Source organism: Delphinus delphis, chromosome 1 (genome assembly GCF_949987515.2).
Source record: "Delphinus delphis chromosome 1, mDelDel1.2, whole genome shotgun sequence".
NCBI classification, from domain to species: Eukaryota; Metazoa; Chordata; class Mammalia; order Artiodactyla; family Delphinidae; genus Delphinus; species Delphinus delphis.
In genome coordinates, this window is record NC_082683.1 from 20,383,021 (window position 1) to 20,395,164 (window position 12,144).

The 12,144-nt window shown below is 53.3% G+C and overlaps 1 protein-coding gene and 1 long non-coding RNA gene across 3 annotated transcripts; one reads left to right on the forward strand and one right to left on the reverse strand.

The window, feature by feature from the left end:
• Nucleotides 1-11,821, forward strand: LOC132416742 (uncharacterized). 2 transcript variants are annotated; one of them, XR_009517723.1, is made up of 4 exons: nucleotides 1-137; nucleotides 2,430-2,574; nucleotides 6,274-6,389; nucleotides 11,733-11,821. It is a non-coding gene; the product is annotated as an uncharacterized lncRNA (long non-coding RNA). The 2 variants fall into 2 exon arrangements; XR_009517714.1 differs by lacking the exon at nucleotides 11,733-11,821 and adding an exon at nucleotides 7,918-8,484.
• On the reverse strand, nucleotides 373-6,040 carry ZNF683 (zinc finger protein 683). The gene is given in 7 exon segments (XM_060000226.1): nucleotides 373-449; nucleotides 452-708; nucleotides 710-744; nucleotides 1,762-1,890; nucleotides 2,999-3,693; nucleotides 5,082-5,286; nucleotides 5,927-6,040. Coding segments are annotated over 7 exon segments (1,512 nt in total).
• Nucleotides 11,822-12,144: the final 323 nt, after the last annotated feature.

A 12,144-nucleotide genomic window follows, 5' to 3' on the forward strand; every position in this document is an offset into this window, starting at 1 on the left:
CAAGAATGTTGCGGCAAGCAGCAGACAGGCATCTGGGCAGGTGCTGGAACATCTGTTCAGAAAAGAGGGCAGTGTGTCCTGTGCTTGGCAACACGGTCTGCACCTTGCAGCAACCTGGAAGGCTGGACTGTCCGTCGGTGAGCTGAGATGGTGGGGCTGGTCCCAGATAGGTCCCAAACAGAGTGGAACTCAAACCCAGCCAGAGTAGATGGCCGCAGGCACCCACCCCACGCGGTGGGCAGCATAGTCTCTTCCTGGCTGTGTTCCCTGAACTGCCAGGTAGAGTGGGGTGTGAAGTCTGGCAAATACATGGTGACCTCCCCCTCCACTATTGAAGCTCAGGAGGCCTCAACTCATCATAGAGAAAATCCTTTAATTGCTCTGCCCCTGCCCCCTCCCCAGGGCAGTCCTGGCACCACTGCTCAGGCTGGCTGCCCTTGCTTTCCCCGGGATGCTGAGGACACCTTGACCTTGTCCACGTCTGAGTCTATCTGCCTCTCTGATGGGGCCACCACAAGATCTAGTGCCCCCTGGAGCCATCGGGCAAGGCAGGCAAGAGACGCCAGGGGCAGGTGGGTGTGAGCAAGGCTGCAGGGCCGTGGTGCGTGCAGCCGACGGTGCAGCTTCAGGTGAACGTGCTGCCTGAAGCGACTTGGGCAGACACTGCACTGGAAGGGCCGGGCCCCTGAGTGCAGGCACAGGTGAGTCGAGGTTGCTGGAGCTGCTGAAGCGTTTGTGGCACATCTGATGGGAATGGGCACTGGCGTCAGCTCTGCCCACCTGGTTGACCCAGGATCTCTGCTCCCCCTCCCCATCTTGAAAATACCCCCCTACCACCTCCCTGTAATGCAAGCCTGGAAGCTTTCCCCCCATGATTCCTCCCTGGGACCCACAGTGTCTGGCAGATTGTAGCCAGTCAGACTGGGTTGGTATCTTGGTTCTTTTACTCCCTGCATGACCTTGTATAGGTGACTTCCCCTCTCTGATCCTTGCTCTCCTTATTGGTAACATGAGAGTATTAATACCTAACCTCATAGGTATGGTGGACTGAATGAGATAATCACATAGAACCCTTATGCGTGGGGCTGCAGCTTCAGTGGGCGTAATTAACATTTACTGGGAGCTGCTACATGCCAGGAACTGGTCTCGTGTACTAGTCTTCTCCAGGACTCTGGAGAAGCAGGACTAAGTACTACTCCTATATTACAGTGAAAACGCAGAGGCTCAGAGAAGTGAAGCCACTAGCCAAAGCTCACACAGCAAGTTGGAGGCAGAGCTAGGATTTGAACCCAGATAGCCTGGACTATAACCACTATGCTGCTTTTATTTCTGCCTCTTTAAAACAGGGAAAGAGTCTGGGCCCTTCTAACCTCCCAAGGGACATGGTGAGGCTCAAAGAGGGAGGGAGCTAACGTTGAGCTGATGTTATAAGTAGTGTTTATATACTTTGCACACACTATAGCATTAACTCCTCCAACTATGCTGGGAAGTAGGCAATGGGTATCCCCAGGACTCCTAACTTCATTCTTCTCCCCCCACAGACATACATCTCTTTTCTCCCCTCCAGGCCCAGGGGGTGACCTCCAATATCACGTCCTGGCCCTTCCCTTCCACCTCCCTCTTTCCCCCAACCCTTGCCTCCTGTCCTGTCTCCACTTGCTCAGGATGGTTGGGGAATGGAGGCCACGGGTGCCATCCCCCAGGGGCCTAGAATTCTTCCGCAGCCTGCAGGAGTACAGGGGAGGGGGAGGATGGTCTCACCGGGCACTTGTGGGGCCGCTTCCCAGTATGCACCAGGTGGTGCTTCTGCAGGTGGGCAAGCTGGGTGAAGCTCTTCTGGCACAGGGCACACTGGAACGGGCGCTCCCCGCTGTGCACACGCAGATGGACCTGAGCCAGGTGTGGGAGAAATGCTGCCAACTGCCCAGAGCCCTCCAGCAGAGCCGGGGATCCTCTTCAAATCTCTACCCACATCCCCATAGGGCCCCCTTTTGGCATCAAGGCCTCTCAATCCCCCTGCATCTGTATCACCTCCCTGAAGGCCAATCTACCATTCCCCAGGATCCCCTCTCTCTCTCTGCTGCCCTGCAAGAGGGGAGATGGCTGTGGTTAGCTGGCCAGGTGAGGGGTACCCCGCGTGTGTGTGTGTGTGTGTGTGTGTGTGTGTGTGTGTGTGTTGTGTGTATCTTGTGCAGTGCTTCTCGAAGTATGGTCCCGCAGCATCAGCATCACCTGGGAGGGTGTTAGAAATGCAGATTCTCAGGCCCCACCCCAGACCAGCTGAATTAAAATCTCTGGGGCTGAGCCTAGGAATATGCATGTTTACTAGCTCTCCAGGTGGTTTGAGGCTCGTTAGAGTTTAAGAATTCATGCCCTAGAGGATGCAGAAGGGCTGTTCTCCAATAACCGTAACTTTTCCTCAACTTCAGCAGGTGCCAACTCGCGCCTAGCTTCCGGTCTTTGCTGATACACAGAGATGTGCCCATGGTTGCCCCCTGCTGGACGATGCCTATAATGATGCTTACAGCACAGCGCTGATGTGCAGGATCCCACATGAAAAAGGCTGGTTGTCAGGTCTGTGGTCTAGACTCACTAAAATCTACCTGTTCCCCCACCTGAACTTCAAATAAGTAAACAAGAGGAGGCTTAACTGGGAATCAGAGAGGATGGTTGTTCCAGAAAGGGCTTTGCCCTAGATGTTGAGAGACTGAGATCAAGACCTGACTGCACCATGAAATCAAGGCAACCTTGGGCAAATCTTTTCTCAGTTTCCCTATTTTTAACTTAAATGAGACGATCTCATAGACAGTCTTTTAGTGTGGAGAGGACTCCTCTCTACGGATGTGAAACTGAGGGGCCAAATGAACCAGCCAAGGTCATAGGCCCTAGAGGTTGCCCAGGAGTTCCTTCTGGCTGTAAGGTCCTTGCTTCTAGAAGCAGGATGGGAGGAGGTCATTGAAGGATGCCGAGGGGAGCCACGGAGCCCAGAGGCAGATACCTTGAGGTTGGAGAGCTGCCCAAAGCTCTTGCTGCACACGTTGCATTCGTACAGGATTTTGCCATTCTTTTTCTTCAGCGGATAAGGCAGTGCCGAAGAGCCCGCCTGGGAGCCTGGCGGGGCCGACTTTGCTGGAACCACCCGGCCAGCATGCTCCAGCCCTGTGGAGTCGGTCCTGGCAGCTGCAGAGCCTGGATTCCGGGCCTGGGAGGGTTGGGTTTGGCCAGAGGCTTGAGAGGCCCCTGCGTAGGGGTGCAGGGTCTCCCCCTGGGTGCTGGAGTGCCCGGCCTCATAGACATTCATCAGCAAGGTGGGCACAGCCATGGTAGTGTAGGAGGTGTTCTGGGGCAGCATGAAGAGGGGCGGACACTGCACAGAAGGTAGGCCCCCACAGGTGATCAGGTAAGGTGAGGGCAGGAGAAGTGGGTACACAGGATAGAACGGGCAGAGGTGGGATGGGAGTTCTTTGGAAATGGGGGTGGGTGGGGGCCAGGAGCAGAAAGCCAAGGGGCTGGGGCTCTTTTTGTCTTGCCACGGGTTTGGGAAAGAGCTGTTGTGAGGAGAGAAGGATGGGCTGGGGGACCCCTCGCCAGCTCTTTCCCGCTGTCTTCCCATCTTGTCCCTGCTCAGAGGGTACTTGGCTGTGAGTTTCTCGCCATTGGAGGAGCCGGCAGGCCGCCTTGGTGGCTGGTGCCCTGAGCAGGAAAGGGAAGACGGTCAGGGCCGCACAGACTTGGGTAAAGTTCTGCTCTTCATCAACCTGCCTGGCTCAGAGCTGAGAGAGGGCTCTAGCCTGCGCGGCGCCTCCCCTCTCTGGGCTTTCCTGGTCTGCAATTGCGTTTGCCAATAAAAGAGGCTAGAATTTGTGCAGCGCATAATAATTTCAGAGAGTGAAAGCGATTCAAGAAACCTATTAGACATACAGGTGGGAAGTCAAGTGGGCAGTTGGGTGCATTGGTTTGGAGATTAACAGAGCAGCCTGAGCTGGAGACATAAATCTGGGTGCCATGGGCCCAAATGAGATCCCATAAAAGGTGGTCCTAGATCTGCTGTGTCCAAAATGGTAGCCACCAGACACATTTAAATTGATTAAAGTAAGTACAGTAAAAACTTCAGTTCCTCACTTGCACTAGCCACACTTAAAAGGCTCAGTAGGTATGGTATCAGACAGCACAAGTACAGAGCATTTCCATTACTGCAGGAAGTTCTACCAAACTGCTACTCTAGATAAAGAGAACAGGAGAGAAGGGGGGAAAGAAGAGAGAGGAGAGGAGAAGAGAGGAGATGGGAACATGGGAGGAGAGGGGAGGGGAGGGATGAGGCGGCGGCTCTGGACTGAGTTCCTGAGCAGGGGGAGACTTAGGAGGTACGTAGTGGAGAGCAAGCAAGGGAGACTGAGGTGCAACAGCCAGTGAGGTAGGAGTTAAACTGGGAGTGATAGAAAGTAAACTATTCAATATGCATAAAGATTAAAAAGTAGATTGTCTGCTTGGATCCTCATTTATTCACTCAACCAGCTTTACTGAGCTGCTTTACTCTGTGCTGGGGAAATAAAGGACACAGCAGCATGGTCCCTGCCCTCCAGGTCGAGTTGCATAAGGAAATGGGGTATCGTAAGCAATAAACGTAGAACATAGGTTAGTGAGATTGTACTTTTGTGGAAGAAGAAACTGGTCTCCGTGATGTCATAGAGCCAGAAAGGGCAGAACCAGGACTCCACCCACGACTCCCTGACTCCCAGTCAGGGCTCCTGTCTTATAATATAGGCCCCTCTAGCTCAAACACTCTAGGCAGACAAAGCGCCGCTCTCAACCCCCGGGAATAGCTACGCCTACACCAGATCCCATACCCACGCCTGAGAGAACCACTGGCCACTTCCTCTGCTCACCTCTGCTCACGTGTCACCACCTGAGAGCCCCTCACACCCCCGGGCAGAGCTCCAGCTCAGAATGTGGCAGTAACACGTGCTTGAGGCACTGTCCTCACGAGTGACACTGGGTCCACAATGTCTCTCATCCCCAAACCTAACAGTGCTTCCCACCTCCAGCCTCCACCAAGGTGCAGCCCCGTGCCCTGGGCTTACTTGTGCTCGAGGCATCCTCTCTGAGACCCTGCGGGGCTGTGCCCGGGGGTGCCGACTTCAGGGTGCACAGGTATACGTCCGGGCCCTGAGGGCAGGCCAGCAGGGAAGACCTGGCCAGTGCCAGTGGCAAGGGGTACAGCCAGCTGGCACAGGACGGGCCATGGGCATCCACTGTGTCTGGAAGTGGCCTGGAGCCTGGCAAGACCTGGAAGGCAGGGGGAAGGGGCTTGGGGGCCAGGGACTGGGAGCCCCCTGGGGTAGTCCCTTGGGATGGTTCCACCCCTAGTTTGGGTTCCAAAGGGGGAGGAGAAGCTAAGACCAACCCCCAACCTACACCTGCCTCCACCCTGTCTGTCACTCAAATGGCTTCCCCTTCCCTCATCCGCGTTCCCAAGGGACTCACACGTCCACCCCCAGGGTTACCCTCCCCCTGCCCCAGAACCCCTCACTCAGCCCTGCTCTTCCTCCTCCCCTTCCTTCCTGACCACCCTCAGACTAACTACCTGGATGGAGCCAAGGTGAACTTAGAGAAAATCCTCATCAAAGACTGTGTACCCCGCAGGAGGGCCCTGAGCTTCCTCCCTCTAAGGCCCAGGCCACGGTCACACAGCCAAGCTTCCTGCATGGCCCTGTCCCTTCTCATGCCTCACAGGAGAGTTGGGCCCCTGGGGCACGGGAGAGGGTCTCTGGCGCTTCCAAAGGCACATTCCCATGATGTGCCGGGGTGCGGGTGCTCAGGACCAGGGGAATCTAGGTCCCTTCAGATTTTCCCCCTACTTCTTCCTAACATCCCCTCCTTCCAGAAGCAGCCTGACCTCAAAATTGGGGATGGGACCGCATCTTACCTGATCGCCTTGGCAGAGCTGGGAGTCCGAGTGGGGGGACAGGGAGTCTCCTGTGCTCCCCAGGGGCTTAGTCTTGTGGCAACAACCCAACTCTGGAGCGGGTTCCCCCTTCATGCCCCCACTACCTGCTGGGAAGACAGGTCAGTCACAGGTGAGCAGTGAAGGTCCTCCAAATAAGAGCCTGTCTTCGAGGACTGGCTCTCCCAGGAAACCACTGTGTGACCTTGAGTCAGTCACTGCCCCTCCTGGCCTCAGTTTCCCCATCTGCAAACTGGGAGGGTTGGACTGGCTGATGTGAAAGGACTGTCTCAGCGATGACATGAAAGCCAATGATGCTTTCCTGGTAGGGGCAAGAAGAGGATTGAATGGAGACTGGCCAATCAGAGGCAAAGAGCACAGCTGGCCTGAATCCCATCCCTGGGGAAGAGAGGAGAGAGGAAGGTCCTCATGGAGGTACTTCCAGGTAAGCTCAGAGATCTGAGGAAACATTCCAGACCTCCTCAGGGCCACAGGGAATTGAGAAGCTATTCCAAGACTCTACCAAACACAGGCTCCTCACTGAGGGGCGCCCCTGTCCCCCAGCTCATCCACACAACTTTTCTGGGCCTCTGAGGAAGCCCCAATGTCCTGCCACTCGGCTAGCGCCTCACTTCTCTGCTGCTTTCACTGAGGCCCGCGCAGCCCAGGGACCATGCAGCTCGGCAAGTGTCCCGAGGCCCTTCCCTTCCCCCCCCCGTCACCCTCCTTAACCCCCAGTGCCCCTCGGAGCCTGGCACCCTCACGCGGGTGTCTCATTCCTCCAAAACCCGGTCTCCTCTCCCTCTTCCCTGACTCCTCCCAACCTGCCCCGGGTCTCAGAACACCCTAGAAGGAGAGGCGGCCTGGGTGAGGCTCTTCACCTGGCTCGGCAGAAGTCCCCTCTGGCTGGGGAAGGAAGCAGGTGGGCAGGTGGGCCGCCAGCCTCTGTCTGTGTTTGCGGCCCCCGTGGGTGTGAGAGGTGACAGGAAAGCGCTACATTTGAAGTTGCCACAAATAGGAAGGGGGGGCAGGCAGGCAGGCGGGGGCCCTATGGGACCTGACAAGGGCGAGCCGCCCACCTGCCTTTACCTACCTGAGACAACACTGCCAGAGCTTGGGGCCACAGTAAACTGGAGCTACTGGGATTTCAGTGTGCGGGCTGGGATGGAGTGGGGTGTGGTTAACTCTGGTTCTCAGAGAACTCAGATGGCTGAGCAGGAGGGGGACAGAGCAGGGCTCAGAGGCTGGAGCTGGGGTCCTTCCAGGGATGCAGGCCCAACGGGGACAGAGACGGGCAATGATGTTGAGAGGGAAGACAGTGACGGTGGTGGCAGGGACAGAAACAGGCAGAGACAAGAGCAGGCAACGTAGGGTGAGGCAGGGGAGAAAGCAGGAATCCGATCTCACACAGCAGGCGCCTAGGAGGCAACGAGTACATCTTCCTCCTCTTTGTCCCATCTCTGATTTCTCGGTTCTGGGGAATCCTTTCTCTAATTTAGATAGAATGCTGAGGGCCCCGCCCCCACCGGCAAGAGATAATTCAAAGACACAGCAAAATGCTTGTAAGGCATGACTAGATATCAAAAGGGAGACCCTTTAGGCCAGAAACAGCTTTAGGCTGAGCAATTTCATCGTTCCTGTGAGCAGAAGGTGCATCACCCCCCGGCCTCACACAAATTCTGCCCGGTTGGTGTGTCCGCAGTGTCTGGCCCAGTGTGGCAGCCCCATCCAGGCCTCAAACTCCACCTGGCCCTGCCACCCAGGTGGCATGGAATGCACAGGGACATCTCGAACTCTCCATTGTAGGCAAGGGACATATTACTCTGCCAGCTCAGCCCCTGGTCAGTACTCACTTCCACTCTGGCCCCCGTCGCTTCCTGTCATAATCATTTGCCCATAAAACTGACCCCTACGTGTCTGTGTGTATCTCAAGGTCAGGGACCACTCTTTACTCATTCTTGTTTCCCATGTAGATATTTGCCAGGTTTTTTGGATGCCCAGCATCTGGAACTTTCTCCCACATGAGTCTGGAGGGAGGCAGAAGGCACATTCCACTATAAAAGCCAAAATGGCCGCATGCTGAATTCCTACCTCCTTGCTCCAGCGCGTGGTGCGGGCACATGGCATGGACCAGACCGACCAGATGTGCCCATCCAGACTGTGATCAGAAGCCAGTGGCCCTGGGGCTTCCCTGCTGGTGCAGTGGTTAAGAATCCGCCTGCCAATGCAGGGGACATGAGTTCGAGCCCTGGTCAGAGAAGATCCCACATGCCGTGGAGCAACTAAGCCCGAGCACCACAACTACTGAGCCTACGCTCTAGAGCCTGCAAGCCACGACTACTGAGCCTGTGTGCCACAACTACTGAAGCCCGCCCGCCTAGAGCCCGTGCTCTGCAACAAGAGAAGCCACTGCAATGGGAAGCCCGCGCACCGCAACGAAGAGTAGCCCCCACTCGCTGCAACTAGAGAAAGCCCGCGCACAGCAACAAAGACCCAGTGCAGCCAAAAATAAACTAAATAAATAAAAAAATTTGTTTTAATTAAAGAAAAAGGAAAAGAAGCCAGTGGCCTTGAGGTGGCAGGTCGGTGGAGCCCACTCTGTACGTAGATGGTGATGCCCCAGCCTCCAGGACAGCAGAGGGAAGAAAGGGGTTCAGAGGGTGTCACCAGTCCTCTCAGGGCTGGTACTGGGGGTGTGGTCCTGGCCTTGCTTTCCAAGCCTGGCTCTGCAGCCTTCCCAAACCTTCTCTGAGCTTCCCCAGCATCTTTTTTTCTTTTGCGGTACGCGGGCCTCTCACTGCTGTGGCCTCTCCCGTTGCGGAGCACAGGCTCCGCACGCGCAGGCTCAGCGGCCATGGCTCATGGGCCCAGCCGCTCCATGGCATGTGGGATCTTCCCATACCGGGGCACGAACCCGTGTCCCCTGCATCGACAGGCGGACTCTCAACCACTGCACCACCAGGGAAGCCCCCCCAGCATCTTTTAAGTGAATTCTTCCTTTCACTCTCTCTTCTTCTTTTTTTTTTCCTTTGCCCACACTGCGTGGTTTGTGTTCCTTGACCAGGGATTGAACCTGGGCTCTCAGCAGTGAGAGCACAGAATCCTAACTACTGGACTAACAGGGAATTCCCTCCTTCTCTCCTTAAATCCTCCTGAAATGGTTTCTGTAGGTTACAACCAAGAATCCTGCACTATACATGTCCAGAATAGATGAAGCACCAGGCTCAGGTTGGAATACTCCGAGGGTTAGAGTAGATAGCTACCTTTACGGTTACTATGTGCCTGGCACTGTGCTAGGGGCTTCGTAAACATTATCTTATTTAATCCTCACAATAAGCCTGTGCAGTTGGTTTTATTATTCCCATGATGACGGAACAGAAGCTCAGAGAGAGTAAGCAACTCACTCAGAGTCACACAGCAAATAGCCAAGAGCTCTCTAGTGCCAACCCTCAGATTCCACTGTCTCTTGGCAATGTCAGCCCACCCCCAGTGCCACCCCCACTGCTTCATTTGTGCCCCCCATACTCTCTTCCGAAGTGCCATTCCCAAGGCCCAGACCACCCTCCCCATCCTCTCCCCCAACCAACCCTGCACATACCAGTTGCCCTCTCAGCATCCTTCAGATTAGCGGGCAGCCCTTCCCATGGCACTCCTTGCCATCTTGGTCAACCAGAACTCCACTCCCCAAAGCTGGAGCCCTCCCAGCCTCCCAGGACACAGCCTGCCTCCCCTCCAGCCTTGCCTGGAATCTAAGGATGCAAAAGCCTCACTGGGTACCTGTGGAAGGCCCCACCCACATCTCGAAGGCGGATTCACACACACCTTTGGCTTCCATCTGCCAACTCCGCCCCCTCCTGGCATCACACTCTGCTTCCAGCTCACAGAAAAGTGTACAACCTCTTGGTTAGGAACAAAAAGGAAAATGGCCTTGGAGATTTCAAGATCTCCAATCCCTGAAAGACCTGGTTAGGAGTGTCCCAGGAGGAGGGCTGGGGACACAATCCCTCAAGTTCCCACTGGAAACAGCCTCTACCTGCCAATCCCTTCCTTGCTCCTTTCTCTTGGGCCTTGCCAGGTCCTCTGTCTTGTCAGCCTCCAGGTCCACTGTGATGTCACCAGCTTAACTGTGATGTCACCATGTCCCACATCCCCCTGAGGGGTAGCACAAGGGGTAGGACCATGGTCTCCTGGGAAACCTGGACCAATGCCTGGACCCAGATGAGAGACTCAGGCCAAGGCAAGTCCTTGGAGACCAGAGGGGGCTTGAGAAATGATCGTGGAGGGGATGCAGGGTTGAGGAGCCTTCAGTGCTGAGCGGAAAACACCAGGGAGGCCTCAGAAAAGAATCAGCGTCTGGAGCAGAAAGGCGGGAGGGGTGGACAGGGGTCTTCAGGCTCCTGGCTCACTGTGCAGTTGCTTTCTTCTTCTTTCTGTTAATTACAAAATAATATAGATGAGTGGTCAACGATTCAAGCAACATAGAATATAAAGACAAAAAATGGAAGCTCCCCTCCTTCATGGTTTCCCAGTGGTGAGTGTGAATTGTTTGGTGTTCATCCTTCCAGACATTTATCCATGAACCTACAAACAAGTAAATGGACTTTAAAATTTTGTTTTTATACACAAATGAATTATGTGATAGTACTGTTCTGAAGCTCTTTCTATCAACAACCTACTGTGGCCATCATTTCATGCCAGAATGTACACATCATTTGCCTCCTGTTTTTTTCCTGACCGTATAGTGTTCCATTGCAGAGGACCACCTATATGTCCTCTGATGGACATAATATGTAGCATTTCTCTGTTGGTGCACTCCAATTTTTCCCTGTTCCACACAAGGCTGGAAAGGATCTCCATGCAGAGGTAATATGCAGAGTGTTTAAGAATATTACCTCTCAGACACAGAAAAACAAATATTATATGTTATCACTTATATGTGGAATCTAAAAATAATACAAACGAACTTATTTACAAAACAGAAACAGACTCACAGACATAGAAAACAAACTTACGGTTAGGAAACGTGAAAGAGGAGGGGGAGGGATAAATTAGGAGCATAGGATTAAAAGATACACACCACTATATATAAAATAGATAAACAAGGATTTACCATATAGCACAGGGAACTGTATTCAATATCTTGTAATAACCTATAATGGAAAAGAATTGGAATAAATATATATATATATATATATATATATATATATATATATATATATATATTTTTAAAGAATGTTAACTCTGCTGGATTTAATCCCAGCTCTGTGACGTTAGGGCAAGTCACTTAACCTCTGTCCCTCTTTCCTCATCTGTCAAATGGGGATAATAATAGCACTTGCCTCACAGCGTTCTTTCAATGATTCCTCAAGATAATTTATGTAAAGCCCTGAGGACAGTGCCGGGCCCAATGCAAGCACTTGACAAATGTGGGTTATTGTTAATATTGTATATCAATCTTTGCCTAGTTAGGCAAGTATCTGCAAGTCAGCTTCCTAAAAGCTGATGATGAATGTTCCTGGCTCACTTCGGAAGACCAGAATTTGGGCAGCACACTTGGAGACATGAACTACATTCAGTTTTATTGCTTTATTCATTAAGCCCTGGTTGGAGACCATTGCTCTCCTCCAATGCAGTCTTGCCCTCACACCAGTCCACATACCACAGCAACAGTAGCTCCTGGCATTCGAGCCCTCCCCGTGTGCCAGGAACCCTGCAAAGCACTTTGACCAGCTTTATCTAACTCCATCAACACAATGGTAAGATGCATGCTATTATTTCTGTTTTACAGACAAGAAAACTGAAACTCAGAGAAGGAAAGTGACTGGCCCAAGATCACGTGACCCAAGTTGGGGCTGCGATGTCCCAGAAGAGAAGGAGACCTCAGGGAAGAATTCCTGGGGCAATTCAGGGGCACCTGTGAACAGACAAAAAGGGCCACAAATGTGGTGCAGTAGAGTCTGGATTCCCTCCAGAGGCCAAAGGACCCTCGGAAAAGTAAAGATGGATGGAGACCCAAGTAAAGGACTGGGGAAATGTGCTGCAGAATTAGCATCTGGCACTGTGCAAGTTCCCCAAGAACCTGTCATTCATTCATTCACTCACATATTCATTCACATATTTATTAATTGTGAACTATGTATCAGGCATTGGACTAGTTGCTGGGAATAAAGCCCATAGGAACATGACACAGACCTTGCAAT